This window comes from Heptranchias perlo, chromosome 2 (genome assembly GCF_035084215.1).
Source record: "Heptranchias perlo isolate sHepPer1 chromosome 2, sHepPer1.hap1, whole genome shotgun sequence".
Lineage (NCBI taxonomy): Eukaryota > Metazoa > Chordata > Chondrichthyes > Hexanchiformes > Hexanchidae > Heptranchias > Heptranchias perlo.
Window position 1 is genome coordinate 91,035,662 of NC_090326.1, and position 20,204 is coordinate 91,055,865.

General features: G+C 44.9%; 1 protein-coding gene across 2 annotated transcripts in view; it reads right to left on the bottom strand.

Moving 5' to 3' along the window:
- The window catches only part of LOC137341120 (glucocorticoid-induced transcript 1 protein-like), a 240,240-nt gene that overhangs the window by 85,209 nt on the left and 134,827 nt on the right, over nt 1–20,204 (bottom strand). The window contains exon 4 of one of the 2 annotated variants that reach the window (XM_068004073.1): nt 8,860–8,973. In XM_068004073.1, the coding sequence (XP_067860174.1) occupies nt 8,860–8,973 (114 nt within the window). Of the gene's footprint in view, nt 1–8,859; nt 8,977–20,204 lie in introns of both variants that reach the window. The other variant, XM_068004064.1, reaches the window with a different exon arrangement.

The following is a 20,204-nucleotide window of genomic DNA, read 5'->3' on the forward strand; positions in this document are numbered from 1 at the left end:
TGGCGTATTGGGGTGCGAATTTGGTCCCCATGGCTGTTCCGTGTGTTTGGGTAAAGAACTGGTTATCGAAGGTGAAGACATTGTGATCCAGGATGAAGCGGATGAGTTGTAGGATGGCTTCCGGAGATTGGCTGTTGTTGGTGTTGAGTATTGATGCTGTCGCAGCGATGCCGTCATCGTGGGGGATACTGGTGTATAGTGCCGAGACGTCCATCGTGGTGAGAAGTGTTCCTGGTTCAACTGGTCCGTGGGTACTGAGTTTTTGTAGGAAGTCTGTAGTGTCGCGACAGAAGCTGGGGGTTCCCTGTACGATGGGTTTCAGGATGCCCTCGATGTATCCAGAGAGGTTCTCACACAGGGTTCCGTTGCCTGATACGATGGGACGTCCGGGTGTGTTGGCTTTGTGTATCTTTGGGAGGCAGTAGAAGTCTCCCACGCGGGGATTACGTGGGATGAGAATGCGTAGGATGCTTTGAAGGTCTGGATCGAAGGTCTTGATCAGTTTGTTGAGCTGGTGGGTGTGTTCTTTGGTCGGATCTGCGGGTAACCGTCTGTAGTGTTCCTGGTTGTCCAGTTGTCGGTATGCTTCTTTGCAATAGTCTGTTCTGTTCTGTATGACTATGGCTCCTCCTTTGTCCGCTGGTTTGATGACGATGTTGCGGTTGGTCTTGAGAGCGTTGATGGCGTTGCGTTGTGCTCGGGTGACATTCTGGACTGTCTTCTGAGTGCGGCTGATGAGTACCCTTTGTCGTCCAGTACTTCCCCGGAGCGGAGAAACTACGCCATGTTCTCCGCAGCCTTCAACATGTCATCAATGAGGACAAACACCTCGCTATGGCCATCCCCACACCTCCACTACTCGCCTTTAAACAGCCACCCAACCTCAAACAGACCATCGTTCGCAGCAAACTACCCAGCTTTCAAGAGAACAGCGTCCACGACGCCACACAACCCTGCCACGGTAACCTCTGCAAGACATGCCAGATCATCGACACAGATACCACCATCACACGAGATGACACCACCCACCAGGTGCATGGTTCATACTCCTGTGACTCGGCCAACGTTGTCTACCTCATACGTTGCAGGAAAGGATGCCCCAGAGCATGGTACATTGGCGAGACCATGCAGACGCTGCGACAACGGATGAACGGACACCGCGCAACAATCGCCAAACAGGAGGGTTCCCTCCCAGTCGGGGAACACTTCAGCAGTCATGGACATTCATCCACCGACCTTCGGGTAAGCGTACTCCAAGGCGGCCTTCGAGACACACGACAACGCAAAATCGTCGAGCAGAAATTGATAGCCAAGTTCCGCACCCATGAGGACGGCCTCAACCGGGATCTTGGGTTCATGTCACGCTACACGTTACCCCACCAGCGAACAAATGTTATCTGTTTTTAATATAATGGGTCATTTGCTAGCTCTCTCTGCCTTCCGGATGTTTCTGCCTCTCTCTGTGTTTTTTTTTCTCTGTTTTTTTTTCCCTGTTTGTTTTTTTGTTGAATGTGTATTCGGGGGTTCTGCAGATGACACCTCTCTGTCTGAACACGGTGATTGCCTTGGCAACGGGCAGTTGCAGGGGCAGTCTGTAAACACCATGTATTATTCAATATGTATAAATGCGTAGGCTTCAAGGAGATCTTGAAACATTTACCTGAGGAAGGAGAAAATCTCCGAAAGCTTGTGAATTTAAAATAAAATTGCTGGACTATAACTTGGTGTTGTAAAATTGTTTACAATTGTCAACCCCAGTCCATCACCGGCATCTCCACATCACAATAGACCAGAGGATGGAGGAGTCCAACTCCTGCATTAATGGAATGGTGGCACAGGTACGGGAGGGAATCTCAGATACTGTCACAGGGACGTGAGGAGCTGTCTGAGATAGAGTCTCAGGTAAGTGCGGGAATGTCTGCAATGGAGAGAAGGCTAGCCTCCATTGAGCTTCAAGCACGGCTCACAAATGAGTCCATTCAGGCCTGACAACGGCCGTTCGTACTCACAGTGAGCAACATTCTGCCGCCTTATACAGGCAGACAGAAACTTTACAACTGGGCTTCCAAGGCATCATACATGTCCTCCAAACTGTTGTCCAGCAGGGTGGTAGGAGTGATGTGGGCCTGGCTCGGGAGAGGGATGATGGCAAAAGGGGACATGGAAGTGGGGACGCCTCTCAAAGCGCTCCCACGTCTCACCCGCTGCCCCCCCTCAACAAGTGCCCGCAAATCCTGCCTCCTCTCCAGGTGGCTGAGTCAGCCACTGCACAGGTGCAGGTGGAGCAATCTTTGGAGATGTCCTCATGGGCTCCAAAACCCAGAGGACGTAGGCCCAAAGCATCTAAGCAGTCCGGCCATGGACGTGAGCAACTTGCCACTACCTCTGCTGCAGCCACAAGGGATGCACCACGTAGAAGTAGTAGGAAGAGAAAGGCTAAGGATTTGTGATCATGAAGGGTATGCACAAGGGGTCTGACAGACTGTCACGTTTATCATTATATTAAATGTTATCATTGTCACCGCTGCTGCCACATCTTACCCATCCTTGACTGGCTTTTGTGTTAGCGCCCTTTCATGTTCTCCACCATGAACGGCAACACTTGATGCCACAACACACTTCTATAATGCGACCCACTCTCCCCCAGAACGATCGAGGCACCGAAATCACATCTTCAGCAACCCTTATCGCATGTTCAATTATAGACCTGGTGGCGATTCGGCTGTCGTTGTATCGACGCTGTTGCGGTTCCTCAAAGGTGGCATGAGCCACGTGTGCAGGGGGTATCCTTTGTCCCCGTGGAGCCAGCCATTAAGGGTGTTCGGTGCGTGGAACAGGCCCAGGATGCTGGATTCCCTCAGAATGAACGAATCGTGGCAGCTGCTAGGGAATCTGGCGCAGATGTAAAGAAACCTTTTGTGGTGGTCACAAACGAGCTGAGCGTTGATTGAGTGATACCCCTGTCTGTTGATGAACATTCCTGGCTTGTGTGGAGGTGCTCGGCTTGCTATATGTGCGCAATCGATTGCACCCTGTACACGTGGGAAGCCAGCCACAGAGTAGAATCCCCCTGCCCTCTCCATCTGGCTAAGGTCGTCCATGGGGAAGCTGACTTATTGCAAGGCTCTGTGAAACAAGCCGTCAGTGACCTGCCTTATGTACTTGTGGGCAGACGACAGAGACCCCGCAATGTCACCGACAGCACCCTGGAATGATCCGGAGGTGAAGAAGTTGAGGGCAGTGGTCACTTTAAATGCAACGCGTATTGAGATGCCGCAAGGCCCAGCCAGGAGCAGCTGGGCATGAAGGAGGCTGCAGATGTCTGCGACCACTGGGCGACTCACTCTCAGCTTTCTGGACTTCTCTGAGGAGCAGTGCTACGGAGGCTGAGTCTCGGTCTGTAGACCCTCTGACGAAGGTAGTGCTTCCTGCCATGTCGCTCCCTCTGCTCTTGTGCAGGTGCCTGTGGCGCAGCACTGTGGTGTGGAGCTTCAATTGGCGGAAGTGCACGCCATGCCTGGCGAGGATGGTGATGTTGCTCATCCTTGGATGTAGTGGTGAATGCAGCCATCGCGCCCCCCCATCCTGATGGTGTCAGTTTGAGGGGTCCGAAAAGTTGGTAAATATGTGTAAACAGAACAATTCTGAGTAGAAACCAAGAATTTTCAGTCTAATCACAAAGATCTCCCTGCTGCAATAACTCACCTTTTATCCCCATCTGTCAAACAGAGATTTAAATGTCCAAATGGCTGCCGGCTGAAACACGACTCCTTCACCATGGCGTGTTTCACAGAGCACGGGAAACACGCTGAGGCAGTGTTGAAATCGCTTGCCAGCATAATTAATTACATTCATGTACATTTCAAGTGAATTGTTGGTTTAAATATCGTCCCGCCGGGTTTGGGAACGGCGCGTGCACCCAGATGACTCTGGGTCGTGCGCGTTCTTCAGCGTGTTGGAGCCGGGATTTCTGCCCGCTCCAAAAAGAACACTATTTTCTTTGCCCCTCCACCCCCAACGCACCCAGACTTTAATTTTAAAATTGAGCCCATAGTCTTCCTTATGTATGTACACTTTATAAGTAGCTGGAACAAAAGCCACAACGAACCACGATAATTAGAAAATTATAGTTTTTAAATTAAGTTCAATTCTGAAAACATGATTGAAGCAGAATGAGCTTTTTCACTATTGAAGACATGTAGGTTTCTTGTTGTGGCACAGCAATGGAAATGTAATCTGTGGAATGCAACTGATCAGGTTTAAATTGTGTAGATAGCAAGTTTGAACAAAAGCTCCAGGATTTCAATCCATTATCTTTGAAAGTCATGCAAAAATTACAAAGAATTTTATTTTGTAAGTCTTTATCCATGGTTATTCACTTCTTCTCAGTGATTTTGTTAGGTAGAGTCAGGGTGTTGCAAAGGAATGGTCCCAGTGAGATTTTTTTTTCTTAATCCATACTTTACATCCTTATACCAGTGTCTGTACTAAGGCCATCACTCTTGGATATTAAGGGGTTACGGTTATAAAGAGGAATATGAGAAGTTAGGGCTTTTATCAGTAGAGCTGAGAAAGTTAAGGGGTGATTTGATAGAGATCTTTAAAGTTCTGACCAGTTATAAGGTGGAAAGAAAGGGAAGGGAAAAGGAAAGAACTTGCAAAAGAAAAAGTGTGTGTCTTTCACGACCCCAGGACATCCCAAAGTGCTTCACAACCACTGAAGTACTTTTGAACTGTAGTCACTGTTGTAATGTAGGAAAACACAACAACCAATTTGTGCACAGTAAGGGCCCACAAACAGCAATGAGATAATAATCAGATAATCTGTTTTAGTGATGTTGGTTGAAGAATAAATAGTGGCCAGGACATCAAAACTCCCCTGTTCTTCTTCGAAAAGTGTCATGGGATCTTTTACATCTACCTGAGAGGACAGGCGAGGCCTCCAACCGTGCAGCAATTGCTCAGTACAGCACTAAAGTGTCAGCCTAGATTATGTGCTCTGGAGTGGGATTTCAACCCACGATCTTTGACTCAGAGGTGAGAGCGCTACCACTGAGCCAGGGATAGAATGCTTCCATTGGTCACCAAGGTGATAATAGGAGGGCACAAATTTAATATGATCTTAAAAAAACTAAAGGGTGGGGTTAGAAAATCATTATTTACCAAGAAGGCGGTTAGAATATGGAATTCTCTTGTCAGAGATTGTTGATAAAGCAGAAGCCATAAATTCTTTCTAAAGGAAATTTGATAGTTGCTTGGAAAAAATAAATGGCCCATTTCTGTCCTCTAACTGAGTCTAAAACCATGGGTTTCCATTATTTGCTTGTAAATGGTACTTTGCAGAATTTTGCTTGGAAAGAAGAAAAACTATCTTTTAGCTGATCAACAAAGCTTAGTCAATACTTGTATAAAGCACGACATAAGGAAAGTGGAACATGGTGAAGATTTTATTACATCAGAAACTTGGATATTTGTATCCATTTACACATAAGCAAGTTGGGCTGAATTAATAATTTTTTAAAATTCTATCGTGCTGTCTCTCTTCTGAGTTGGTTCATTCCAAAACCTCTAGCAGATGTTTGTGTAACTATAGCCAGATTTATTCTGCTGACCTCATATGCACTCTAAGTGGGAACTGCTAGAATCAGGGAGATTGAACTGATTTTTCCGACGTTAAATAAAAGGAATAGTTGCTCCCAGAAAGCACGGTCTCTTCAGTACATTAGGGCCAAATTTCCAAATGCAGTTGGAATCTGTTCTTCACCGAGGTAGTTAAAGTTACATAAAGAAAGTGTAGAAATCAACTCTTGTTGTAAACAGTAAATTATAAAAAGAAAAAGAAAAATGAAAGAAAAATGAGTTATGAGTGCCAGTGCTGGGGAATGGGGAATTTTTGCACTTTTTACACCCATGTCAGCATCAAGCACTCCCACACAGGTACAGCATAGCCACATAAAGAGCAACGGTCCCATTACTATAGCAGTTTGACATTTCTATACCACACCTGCCATCTTCCCATAACCAGCCATTTGGTGCAATTTTGTGCTGTCATTAACAGTAGCTTAATTCATGTCACGTAGGACCCTTAAAGCATGAAAAGGGAAGGACAGATTTTCATCTAGTTCTACATGTCTTCCTGAGCTGAATTCAAACGCAGGTCCTAGAATTAAAAGGTGAGTGTTCCAACTCACTGTCACTCAGTTCCCTTGGTGCTTTTTAAATAAACACATTCAATAGGATGCTGCCTTCTTTAATAGCCACAAAAATACAGACTTCTAGAGGTTAATTAAATATTTTACTATTTCAATATAACTGTCAGCAGAAGTTACACAAATTAATCTTCACTCATTAGTCATGACTAAGATGTACAAATATTAAAGCTATGTGAAGCCCATGTGAATACACAACATTGTGTTAGGCTGCCTTTAGGAGTGTAAGTACAATGAACTAGGAGTGTCACTTGCTCACTAGTTCGGTTGTTTTGAATATTATTGCTGGTGGTAACTTGGCTTCACATTTTTCACCTGGTAGTAGCATTAAGAGGTGGAGCAACACTCACTTGCCCAATCCTTTTTTAACCCTTGTAATCAGTCACAATTCATTCAAGCAGCTGGGCTGTTTAACTGGCTTAAGATAAACTTGGATTTGATAAAGTTAATACTCCCTTTTTAACTTTGTTTCTTCCAAATTCTCACAAGGATCTCCCCATGCAACGCACAGAGCCGACTGAGAAAGGCAGCTGCTACCCAGCCTTTGCAATAAGCCCCAAAACCAGCCATACAGGGGTGCACGGGAATAACTCTCTTCCTATGTGGAAGCATTGAGCGGCTGAGATCTAGAACTGTGGGGAAACAACCAATATGAATCCATAAACCATCACTCCATGGCAACCTGCACTGGTGCTCCACTGTGAAATTCAATCATATGGACTGTGTTCTGCAGTCTGGAAAACAGATATCTTATTAATTTTTATTTTAAATGCCATGACTCCAAACAACAAGATTTAAAGGGGCATGCAACTTGGATTATGTGCATTTTGAGTAATTACATATAGCAACCTGAGCACATTTCACTACAAAGCCTAATGCAAATTATGCTTCAACAATAACCTACATTTTCATTTTTTTTTATGATAACCAGCACAAACACTTGACAAAAACTGAATTATACATTCATAGGGTTGGACATATTTGTTCTTGAAAAGTTCTTTTAATAAAGAGCAACCTATATAACATCTTCCAACATCACTTGATTTACTGACAACTTAAAAAGCAGTTTACGGTAGTGTGCATCTCTTCAGAATTTTAGTCAATGCAAATTTATAGAAAATAGCATCTGCAGTTGATCCATACAATATTTCAGTTCTCGGAAGGCAAGGCTTTCCTTTTGTGGTGCAATGAAATGGTTACTAAATTGTGCATTTGGATATTCTGCAGTATGAAATCCACCAGCACAGTAACTCCCATTTAATTGCATAGTGATTACATCTAAAGTCCTGATCTTTCTCCAGTTCTTTAGTAACCAGGACAGCAGGCTTAAGTTGTTTACGTGCATGAAATACTTGTTAAAATACAGATTGGTCCATCATGTGAATTATAACCTACTTGCACATTTCATCAAAATTTGTTCTCCTAATCTAGCATTCAAATCCTATTAATATGTAATAGGAGGACAGCAGGCTGCTACTCTGGGATATAAAATCACAGAAAGAAAATCTAACGAATGCTTCACTGTTCAATAACTTTCTGCCATTTCTTTATATTCTTTAGCAATAGTAGCCCAAATTTTGGTTTGTTTAATATATATTTAAATCTATATTTGTTCTCTTAGGATGACTGACCACAGTTTCCTCTCTCCCTTCACTGGTCCCAAGGCATCTTAGAAGGTGGGGGAGACAGCCAGTTCTCAGGCTACCACTGCTCTTATCTAGGTTGATGTGGAGATGTCGGTGATGGACTGGGGTTGACAATTGTAAACAATTTTACAACACCAAGTTATAGTCCAACAATTTTATTTGAAATTCACAAGCTTTCGGAGGCTTCCTCCTTCCTCAGGTCAACATTCACCTGAGGAAGGAGGAAGCCTCCGAAAGCTTGTGAATTTCAAATAAAATTGTTGGACTATAACTTGGTGTTGTAAAATTGTTTACACTTATCTAGGTTTGCCTTGTTGCAGCTTTGATAGCAAAGCATACCATTTTCAACTCTAGAGAAGAAAACCAAAGGAGATTGTCCATTTGAATGTGGAAATGGAGCACGGGTAGTTAGCCCTGAAGCTAATAACATCTGCAGTTAGCCCTGAAGCAACCCTGTACATTTCTAGAACAAATGGTCTTAAAAAAACAAAAACTTGAGGTACATCTACAGGCCAATACTTACTATCCATAGTACTTGCCCCTGAAGTTACCTTCTCCTTTAAAAATGCATAATCTATACCAAAATTAATGGCAAACAAAAAAGAGCCAATCAGACGTGACAACTCAACTCACAGGAAAACGAGTAGCGATTAAAAAGAAAACCTGCAAATCCAAAACAAAAATAGAAAATACTATAAATGCACAGCATCTGAAAGAAACCATTCTGATAAAGATTCTAGTTGGAACCATTCATCAGAATTGATGAAGGCTCTCACCCGAAACATTAGCATAGTCATCACCAAGCCGCTGACTAACTTGCTGTGTGTTTTCAGCATTTACTGCTTTTATTTTACATCAGAAAGCACATCTGTGTGAAAATGTCATTGTGATGAAAACACCTAACTGTGCACAGACATCACCTCATTAAGTGATTACACTGGCAAAAGAGGAATGTAATCAATTCAGAAGATTTTATACGAATACAATCTTCCAGAGCAGCTTACCTGAGACTGATTGATAGCAGTGTGATTGCCGTGGAGTGGAGACTGACGGTCCTTCTCCTTATTGTGCCGACTGCTTTGCTTACTGCGCTGGAGTTGCTGCCTCAGTTTGGCAATCTGCTGCAATGAAAAAAATACAAAATAAGAATCTACAAACTGACAAAACTGTCTACATTATTATACATAATCATAATAAATTAACTAGAAACCACTTCCCACTCCACCCATCAGCTTTTGTCAGCCAACTATCTGACACGGATGCAAACCCATCACACTGTTAAACAGCATCTAGATCAAGCTACTGAGGAATCTATATCACATGTAGTGGGTTTCGCTTTGCCCAAAATGGATTGGGCCCTCTCCCCATAGTGGACACATCCCAGCTACCCAGGTCGAGAGAGATCAGGTGTAGGTCGGCAGAGCCAAGACTTAGGAACCCCTAAGTGTGTGCAAGAGCACTGCTGGAGTTTAATTCTGTATGGGGAACTGGTAAATTTCCTGCTCCTTGTTCAGTTAGGACCACTCTACCTGTTGCAACACATGGCTTGTAGCCCCCAGTAATATAGAGTCTAACCCTCCAGGTCTCGTTGATGAGCCAGGCTGGCTGGACTGACATTAATAGTGTTATGGGGCACTACCGACCTACCTAGTTCAGGTGTCAGATTATTGAGTCTACCATGAAGAGTTGATTTGAATCCAAACATCTATCAGGAGTGTCATCGTGTAGCCATCTAGACTCCAAAGAGACCACAAAGGAGGATAGTCACTAGTTGATTGTTAGACAACTGACAAGCACAGGTTTCAGTCCATACTAGGTGGACAGTAGGCAGCAGGAGCTCACCATAAAATGTGTGAATGCCATGGGCACAGCATGGATTCACATCATATCCCATTGAACAGCAGTTCCAACAATTGGAAGTGCAGCGCAGCAGCAGCACCTGTTTGCTTCTCTGCAACCCATTCACAGTAGCCACCAAACCCTGGACATGTGGGTGTGTAGTCTCATACCTGGCCTCCAGGTACCACGGTCCAGCAGCCGTCATCCCAAGTCTCAGTTTCTTCATCAGCTATATAACAGGCATCTGCTTTCAGCATAATGACAGGATCTACTTAGGGCAGCTTTCATTATGCCAGCCACCTTAATGTTTTAGATACCCAAGTCCAATGTCATGTACCAGGTTTACTCACCACCAACTGTTTAATCCATGTCCTCCAGTGAGAGGCTTTAGCAAAGAGGTGAGCCTGGTACGAGGGTGACTGCCCCTCCAGGATACTCATTGACAGGGCAGTTATGCTGAGCCCTCCCTATCTGCAACCACTTCCTTTTTTTGCCACAATTTCACTTCCCAGCTTTATGTGGACTGGAGGAAGCTCTTTCATTGCATTGTCTAGGAGTCCTGAACCATGAAGGAACTGTTTGAACACATCTTGTATTCCACAAACACCATGTTGGGATTTTGCGGTGGTTGAAGACAGGAAAGACCAAAGCACCTTTCTCAATGCGACTTTGGTAGAACTGTGTCCTGGCTGAAGTTGGCATCCACCAGGATCCCCAGTAACAATATGAACTAACAGTTAGGGCACATGCAGATCAATATTCATGGGTTAACTGTAGACACAGCAGGTCCTTCTCCCCACCACACATATTCAATTACTATATTTGCAATGTATTTAGATTGTATTCAAAAAGTAGAATGACTATTTCTTGTTTAGACTGCTGATGAAATGCAGAGTACTCACTGAGTTCATTATACAAGTGAGAAAAACAATGCAATTCCCAAGTGCCGAGGCCTTGCTTGCACGTGGAAATAACTGGCTATTCCACTGTTCCACATATGTAATCTGTTTATACAACACATACATGATGGGAATTATTATGTTCAAAACAAAATAACCTAAGTTTTACATAGTTTCGATAAAGATTACTACAAGCACAGAAGATGTTTCAACATTCGTCCGGTTACACGAGCTGCTGCTTTTCTCTTTAGGTCCAACTGGCCACCATACTGAAAATTCTTTTTGTGATGAATATTAATACAAGTATGTCATCAAAGGGTTGGCAGGATTATAAGTATGACATAACATATTGCACCAATATACATCACCTGATTTGAATTGACACCACTATAAACGGAAGCATGGTTCTTCTGACGCTTATTAATTCTTAAACAAAAATGTTCTTTTCCAAATACCGCCCCCCCCTCCCACCTGCCATAATGCCTATTCCTCTTCAAATTCAGATCTATTTCACCCTGTATACTATCAGAGTTAGAACCTTTGAAGTTTCCAGCACAGGAGGCTATTTGACCCATCGTGTCTGTACCTGCTCTTTGCTAGAGCAGCATAGCAAACCTATTCCCATTGTTCTGCTCTCTCCCGAGTTATGGAGCTACTGTTAAAAAGGAAACATAACTGCATGCGCTAGAAATCTTATATAGGAACAAAAAACAGCAGAGGGTCTATATATTAACCTTTCTTTTCTCTTTACAGATACTGACAGACCTGCTAAGTATTTCCAGGATTTGTGTTTTTATTATGGAGCTGCCATTATTAGGCTCTGTGACTTATACAAAAACCAAAAAGGTCTGTAGGTTATTAAACTTGATGTTGCCTATGGAATGAGAAAAGAATATGTCCCTTAGTAACTCAGCTCCATTCACCATGCTACAGGATGACTATTTCCCCACAAAGTTGTTCATCACAATAAAATTTGCAGCAATAATTAGGACTGAAGTAGTTCTGGTCATATCACCACAAAAGTAGGATATCCTATGGTATAAAGTCTGATTAATGCTCCAGCTTTTCAAAATGCAGAATATTGCTATATGAGTGGATATATGAAGACATCATGTTACAGATGCAAACTGAACTGGTATCTCAGGAAAAATAAGCCAACAGCAAGAAGTTATAAGTTATATGAAATTCTATTCAACATTAAGACATGGGCTTGCCAAACAAAGTCCAACATCATCTAGATAACCACAACTTTTCAATCCTCAGAATCTGCACTAGGAAGGGCTATTTGAGGGTTGTTTTCAGGAAATAATTTTAAAAAGACTTGCCACTAGCTGCAGTTATACTGCACAAAATGAGTCCACCTTTTGCATGTGGTACTAATGCAAGTGAGATTACCTGCATCAGTGTTTTACCACCTTTTTGGCACCTGATGTGTACAACTGTATAGGGCTTTGGTGAGGCCTCACCTGAGTACTGTGTATAGTTTTGGTCTCCTTATCTAAGGGAGGATGCGCTTGCCTTGGAGGCGGCATTGACTAACACAGTAAAAGAAGTCTGCATTAGCCCATTTGTAAACATCTGACTGGGTACTGAAAAAGCATCTCACACACAAAAATCATTTAGACTGTTGTTCAAGACACCAGATGCAATTATCGTACCAAGCCCGTAAGTATCATATCAGCCCTTAACAGTATTTAATGCAAAAAAAGTACTGCACAGGATGCACAATAGAAGTGGATAGATTACATATAGCAGACAGCAATAGCTTAATATAATACAACTAATTCAATCAGCAGGATTCAAAACATAATACTCATTTCCCAAGGGCTACTCTGAGTTGCTCTAATTTAATCGAAATTTAATATATTATTTTTGAGCAGATGCCATGTTAGAACAACCACTGTCGCACACAAAGAAACTAAAAATACATTTCTTGGGGGCGGAAGATTTGAGGCAGTACAGTTGGATAAGTTCAAACACAGAGTTAGCCGTCACTTTCTGAACCCGGATTGATGCAGCATTCGTCAGGATATGGGAAATCTGAGTTGCTGGCTTGTAACTTAGTACAATATCTCAAGATTTTTCTTTCTGTGTTCACAACAAGCTAGCTGGATCAAGTTCGTGAGACAACTGTCTTTACTGCAGTTGTCCTGAGCTGCACCCTTGTGACGCTGCCCAGCAAGAACAAAGGGCTGCAGTTTACATGAATTCTGGTTTTAATCTACTCCAGAGAACAAGCAGTGCTCCATTAATGTTCTAATGGGTAGGAAACAAATTTGCATCTACAATTTATCCATCTGTACCACAGAAGAGAAGAAGTGCACAACATTTGAGAGAAGGGTCACTCTCTTGAGCAATTCTGACCAAAATAGCCTTGATGAAGGCTGTCTGCCCAGTCAGCTGGAGATTGGCAAAACCTAGGAACATGGGAACAGGAGTAGGCCATTTAGCCTCTCGAGCCTGTTCCGCCATTCAATGAGATCATGGCTGATCTGTGACCTAATTCCATATACCCACCTTAGCTCCATATCCCTTAATACCTTTGGTTAACAAAAATATATCAATCTCAGATTTAAAATTAACATTTGAGCTAGCATCAACTGCCATTTGCAGAAGAGAGCTTCAAACTTCTACCACCCTTCGCATGCAGAGGTGTTTCCTAACTTCACTGCTCAAAGTCCTGGCTCTAATTTTTAGGCTATGTCCCCTAGTCCCAGACTCCCCAACCAGCAGAAATAGTTTCTCTCTATCTACCCTGTCAGTTCCCCTTAATAACTTGAAAACTTTGAATAACTAGGGCTATAGAGATAGGGCTTTAAACTTAAAAAAAAGGGGGGGGGGGCGGAGGGCCAGGTGAGGGGAAATTTAGAAATCTAATGAGAAAAATCAAGGCAACAGAGCAATGTAGTAATTTGGTTAAAGATAAGCAGAGTGTGGTAGGAAGGGACAGAGAGTTTACTGGTAATAGTGCATCAGTAAATAAGGTCAAAGCAGGGAAAAATGGTCAAAAGTCAAAATTAAAGGCGCTTTATCTGAATGCACAGAGCATTCGTAACAAGATAGACGAATTAGTTGCACAAATAGAGATAAATGGGTTTGATCTAATAGCCATTACAGAGACATGGTTGCAAAGTGACTACGGTTGGGAACTAAATATTCCAGGGTACATGACATTTAGAAAAGATGGGCAGAATGTAAAAGAAGGGGGTGTAGCTCTAATAATAAAGGATGACATAAGGACAGTGGTGAGAAAGGATCTTGGCTCAGAAGTTCAGGAAGTAGAAACAGTACGGGTCAAAATAAGAAATAGAATGGGGCAGAAAACACTGGTGGGAGTAGTTTATAGGCCCCCAAATAGTCGTTATACCGTTGGACAGAGTATTAATCATGAAATAATAAGAGCTTGTAACCAAGGTAATGCAATAGTCATGGAGACTCTAATCTTCATATAGACTGGGCAAATCAAATTAACAAAGGTAGTTTGGACGATGAGTTCATGGAATGCATTCGAGGCAGTTTGCTAGAACAATACATCATGGAACCAACCAGGGAACAGGCTATTTTAGATCTTGTATTGTGGAATGAGACAGGGTTAATTAGTAATCTCACATAAAGGATCCTATGGGGAACAGTGATCATAATATGATAGAATTTCATATTGAGTTTGAGAGTGACGTACTTAAGTCTGAAACTAGTCTTAAACTTAAATAAAGCCAATTATGTAGGTATGAGGGACGAGTTGGCTAAGGTAGATTGGGAAATTAGATTAAAGAGTATGATGGTAGATAAGCAATGGCAAACATTGAAAGAAATATTTCAACATTCTCAACGAATATACATTCCATTGAGAAATAAAAACACCACAGGAAAAGTGATCCATCCGAGGCTAACTAAACAAGTTAAGGATAGTATTAGATTAAAAGAAGAGGCCAATAATGTTGCCAAGAAGAGTAGTAAGCCTGAGGATTGGGAGAGTTTTAGAAACCAGCAAATAACAACCAAAAAATTGATAAAAAGGGAGAAAATAGAATATGAGAGTAAACTGGCAAGAAATACAAAATTGGATTGTAAGAGTTTCTATAAGTATGTCAAAAGGAAGGGAGTAGCAAAAGTAAACATGGGTCCCTTAGAGGCTGAGACAGGAGAGATTATAATGGGGAATCAGGAAATGGTATAGACGTTAAACAAATATTTTGTATCTGTCTTCACAGTAGAGGGCACAAAAAGGATACCAGAAAGAGGGGAACCAAGAGGCTAATGAGAGTGAGGAACTTAAAGTAATTAATATCAGTAAAGAAAAAGTACTTGAGAAACTAATGGGACTAAAGGAGGTGGGTTGGTGATTAATACCTTTCAAAGAGGTGACGAGCCTCCATTTTTCCCAGAGTTTCAATTTCAAACCCTGGGGGCTGAGATTCCAGGGTCTTCTCTTTCATGCCGCATGAAAGGCGGCGCGAAGGCAAAAAAACTAACAGGCAAGTACCTTCCTGGTACAGGTTGTGGGCCCGGAGGAGCAGGAGTGCTTCCCCCAGGCCCAACAAGCCTACCTGCAATGACCCACCAATGATCGTGGACCCCCCCCCACCTCTGATCTCTGACCCCTCCCCTGATCTCCAACACCCCCCCCCCATTGATCACGGATCTCCATGATGACCCCCGATCCGCCCCCCCCCCCCCATGACTGACCACCAATGCCTCCCCCCATGACTGACTCTTCCCTCCCCCTGAGACCCCCATGCCCACCGGTGCCCCTGTGCCAACCAATGACCCCCCCGCCCCATCCATACAAACAAAGACTTACCTGAAGACTTATCTGAACACGTCCTCACCCTGGCTGCTCTCCCGTCTGACTGAGGCCAGCCTGTCAATCAGGCTGGCCAGTCGGACGGCAAACCGACAAAAAAAAGACATCCTTATGTCAAAATCATATGGACGTCCGGGAAACCCAGACTTCCAGGTTTCCTATCCGCAATTTGACCCCACCACCCACTTCCCGGCTCGGGGTCAAAATCATGCCCAAAGAGTCTGCAAAGTGATATGGACAGGGTAAGTGAGTGGACAAGAAGGTGGCAGATGGAGTATAATGTGGGGAAATGTGAGGTTATTCACTTTGGTAGGAAGAATAGAAAAACGGAATATTTTTCTAAATGGTGAGAAACTATTAAATGTTGGTGTTCAGAGGGATTTGGGTGTCCTCATACAAGAAACACAAAGGCCCCGATATTACCAGGGAGGCGGGTTGGCAGCAGGGTGGGGGGGTGGAGCGACTGGGCGCATGGGTAACCTGCCCAATAAAATCCGTCTGTTCCCCACGCAATCGCGGGTAAACTGAAGTCACTTACCTTGGCTTCTGGGTTTCCCGTCGTCAATCTGCGCAGTGGGCGGTCTGCGCACCCGCATCACAGGCTGTCAGCTGGAGGAGCCCTATTTAAAGGGGCAGTCCTCCAATGCTGCTCCTGCAGCAAACAACCAAAAGTACAACATGGAGCAGACCTGGGGAAAGGCTGCTCCCAGATTTACTGATGCGTCACTCCAGGTCCTACTGGATGGGGTGAGGAGGACGACGGATATTTTCTACCCAGCGGACGGGAGGAAGTGGCCTGCCTCTGCCACCAAGAAGGCCTGGCTCGAGCTGGCAGAGGAGGTCACCAGCAGCAGCAACGTCTCCCGCAAATGGATACAATGCAGGAAGCACTTCAATGACCTAACTAGGTCAGCCTAAGTGAGTACACTTACTCATACTCCGACACTCCGTCTTCCACATCACTGCCCCCACACAACTCCTTCTGCACTGCCAACACTACTCTATCACATCACTCCTCACACCCACCCTAACCTCATCCTCAACTTACCTGCACTTACTCACCTCCCCAGTACTCATCCCACCACTACCACTCAACCCAATCCTTATACAATGTCATGGCTCTGCCTCATACTCACCCTCTGATGCATCTCTTTCACGGTCAACCTCACCCAAACCAATGCATTCAGCGGTTGGCCATGTCATCATCCCTCACTCACAACTCTCTACTTTCTCCCCTTATAGGAGAAGAGAGCCTAGAATGCATGGGAGAGGACGAAGACCGGAGGGGGGGGGGGGGGGGGGGCCGCAACATCTGGTCATCCTCACAGACGCGGAGCAGGAGGCTCTGGAACTAAGCCGCATCTTCGAGTGCCTACCTGTCGGAGACGCCAAGACTGCCACCCGACAAACGACTGGTGACAGAACTTTAACATTCAGCAATCATAATGGCAAATGATGTTACCATGCCCAGCCACCTTCAGCAACTCAACATCTGTCATCATGTTTAATATTGCCTTCTGTTCTCTTACAGGGCCTTCAGCAATCGTTGTGATGGCGAAGGGCGATTCCTGCCGGCCTCTGAGGGGGTACCTCACATCTAACTGAGCCATCCACCAGCGCAGATACACACACCTCGGTGGGTCCCCGTCCTCAGATAGTTGGAGTCGCACATGGCGAGTCACCACACACGTGAGCACGAGCAGACACTGGTGGGGTAGCTGTGGAGGGCCCGCATCGGTGGGAGCATTCTTCTCCAGGCTCTGCTCAGCTGGGCACAGATGCTGAACCCTGGGGGCCATCCATGAAAAGGAGAATGATTGAGGGGCAGCAGCACATTTGCGAGGTGCTGGAACAGGTGCCACACGCACTCTCTACAGTCGCGGAGAGGATGGAGGAGTCCAACTCCTGCACGAGTAGAATGGTGGCACAGGTACAGGAGGGAATCTGAGATACTGTCACAGGGACGTGAGGGCATCTCTGAGGTAGTGCCGCGGGTAAGTGCGGGAATGTCTGATGGAGGGAAGGCTAGCCTCCAAGGAGTTTCAAGCACGGCTCACCGATGAGTCCACTGAGGGCCTGACAACGGCCTTTTGGACTCAGGGTGAGCAACATTCTGCTGCCTTAAACAGGTATGCAGATACTCTGGCACTGGCCTTACAAGGCTTCATACATGTCCTCCAAACTGTCGTCCAGCAGGGTGGTAGGAGTGATGTGGGCCTGGCCCAGGAGAGGGATGATGGCGAAAGGGGACATGGAATCGGGGACGCCACTCAAAGCGCCCCCACATCTCACCCGTTGCCCCACTCTCAACCAGTACCCTCAGTGCTGCCTCCTCTCCAGGTGGTCGAGTCTGCCCCTGCACTGGTGCAGGTGGAGCAGTCTTTGGAGGGGCCCTCACGGGCAACGAAACCCAGAGGGCGTAGCCCAAAGCATCTAATCGGTCAGGGCATGAATAAGAGCAACCTGCCACTACCTCTGCTGCAGCCACAGGGGAGACACCATGTAGGAGTACTCGTAAGCGTAAGGCAAAGGTTTTGTGAGCACAAAGGGGATGCTCAAGGGTGTTTGAGGGTTTGTCATGTTTTTTTATTCATATTTGATTTTTGTTAATGGCACATTAAATATTATTATTGTCACCACTACTGCCACGTCTTAGCCATTCTTGACTGGCTTGTGTAATAAGTCCCATTCATGAGGTTCACCATGAACATCCACACTTGATGCCACCCATTGGGTCACCCCACAGTGGATGTATGTGTAGTTGCACCACTATTTTGTGCAGGTGCCTGTGGTGCAGCACTGTGTTGTGGAGCTCCACGTGGTGGAAGTGGACGGCGTGCCTGGCGAGGCTGGTGATGTTGCTCATCCTCAGATGAAGTGATGAATGAAGCTATGGCGCCCCCCCATCCTGACGGTGTGAGTTTGAGGGGGTCCACAAAGTAGGTAAATGTGTTTGCACAGCAGAGTTTAGGGTATAAACTAAGAATTTTGAGTGGAAAGACAAAGGTGTTGCAGCCAAAACTTTCTCTGAAGTGACAAAGTGCCCTGCTGAAATAAATGAGGTTTTCCCCCCACCTGTCAAATAATCCTTTGCATCTCCCACTGGCTGCTGGCTGAAACACGTCTGCTCCAACAGGGAGCGTTTCCCACAGCAAGGCAAACACGCTGAGGATCCTTCAAAATTGCACCCCTGCCAAAATCTCCACTCAATGAGGTCTGTCAAGTACCTCAACTATCTGACTAACTATCTAAAGCAGCAACCCGCCGGCTTTATTTGCCGGTGGGAGTCCCACATTCGGGAGCTGCATGCGCACCCGAACCAGTCACTGGGAAACCCGGAAGTTAGCGGGTTGGAGCCGGACTCTGAACCCGCTCCAGGATTCTGCCATTTTAGGAGCTCCCCCGCCCCCAACGCACCTGCTCGGCCATCTGAAAATCAGCCCCAAAAGTTAGCATGCAGGTACAGCAAGCAATTAGGAAGGCAAATGGTATGTTGGCCTTTATTGCAAGGGGTTTCAGAGTACAAGAGTAAGGCAGTCTTACTGCAATTGTAGAGGGCCTGGTGAGACCTCACCTGGAGTACTGTGTACAGTTTTGGTCTCCCTATCTAAGGAAGGATATACTTGCCTTAGAGGCAATGCAAGAAGGTTCACTAGATTAATTCCTGGGATGCGAGGCTGTCCTATGAGGAGAGATTGAGTAGAATGGGCCTATACTCTCTGGAGTTTAGAAGAATGAGAGGTGATCTAATTGAAACATAAGATTCTGAGTGGGTTTGACAGGGTCGAGGCTGAGAGATTGTTAGTCTAGAACTAGAGGGCATAGTCGCAGATTAAGGGATTGGCCATTTAAGACTGGGATGAGGAAGAATTTCTTCACACAGAGGGTTGTGAATCTTTGGAATTCTCTACCCCAGAGGGCTGTGGATGCTGAGTCATTGAATATATTCAAGGCTGAGATAGATAGATTTTTGGACTCTAGGGCAATCAAGAGATATGGGGATCGGGCAGGAAAGTGGAGTTGAGAACAAAGATCAGCCATGATCTTATTGAATGGTGGAGTAGGCTTGAGGGGCCCTATGGCCTACTCCTGCCCCTATTTCTTATGTTCTAAATCACCCTTTAATCTTCTAAATTCCAGGGAACACATGCCCAGTTTGTATAATCTCTCCTCATAATTTAACCCTTGGATTCCAGATATCATTCTAGTAAATCTACTGTTGGCCAGGGGCTGCAGAAACTACTGAGTTTATTCCAAACTGCTGACACACAGGCAAAAGAAACTTTTGAACTGAAGTAACCTGAGATTCCCAGCTGCTGACACACAGGCAAAGGCAACTTTTGAACTGAAGTAACCTGAGTTCAGTCGCTGGCCTAAGCTGGCTGGAACCGGTTTGAATTAGCTAAGTTTTGTGAAAGACAAAGGAGATGTGATAAGACATAAGTCCTTATTTAGAAAAGGAGTAATGAGGTAATGCTACCGAAGTCCTTGGGACAGAGCCAATGAGGAGAAGATACAGACTAGGCGAGCAAGCCTAAACCAAAGGGAGAGACAGCACAGCTTGAACAGATAAGATTCGGAATAAGAATGAAGAATCTAGGGCGTGGAGCCAGAGCGAAGACTCCGGAGGCCAACCATCGCGGAAGTGGAAGAACCTACGTCAGGGATGTAGAGACGACATCGAGAGCGAGAGAGAGAGAGAGAGAACGGAACACCTGGCCAGCGTCAGCTCTCCTTTTCGGGCATTATCCTTTATATTCTGTGACCACTCGGAGTGTCAGAGAAACCTAGTGGGTGTGCGTTTAGA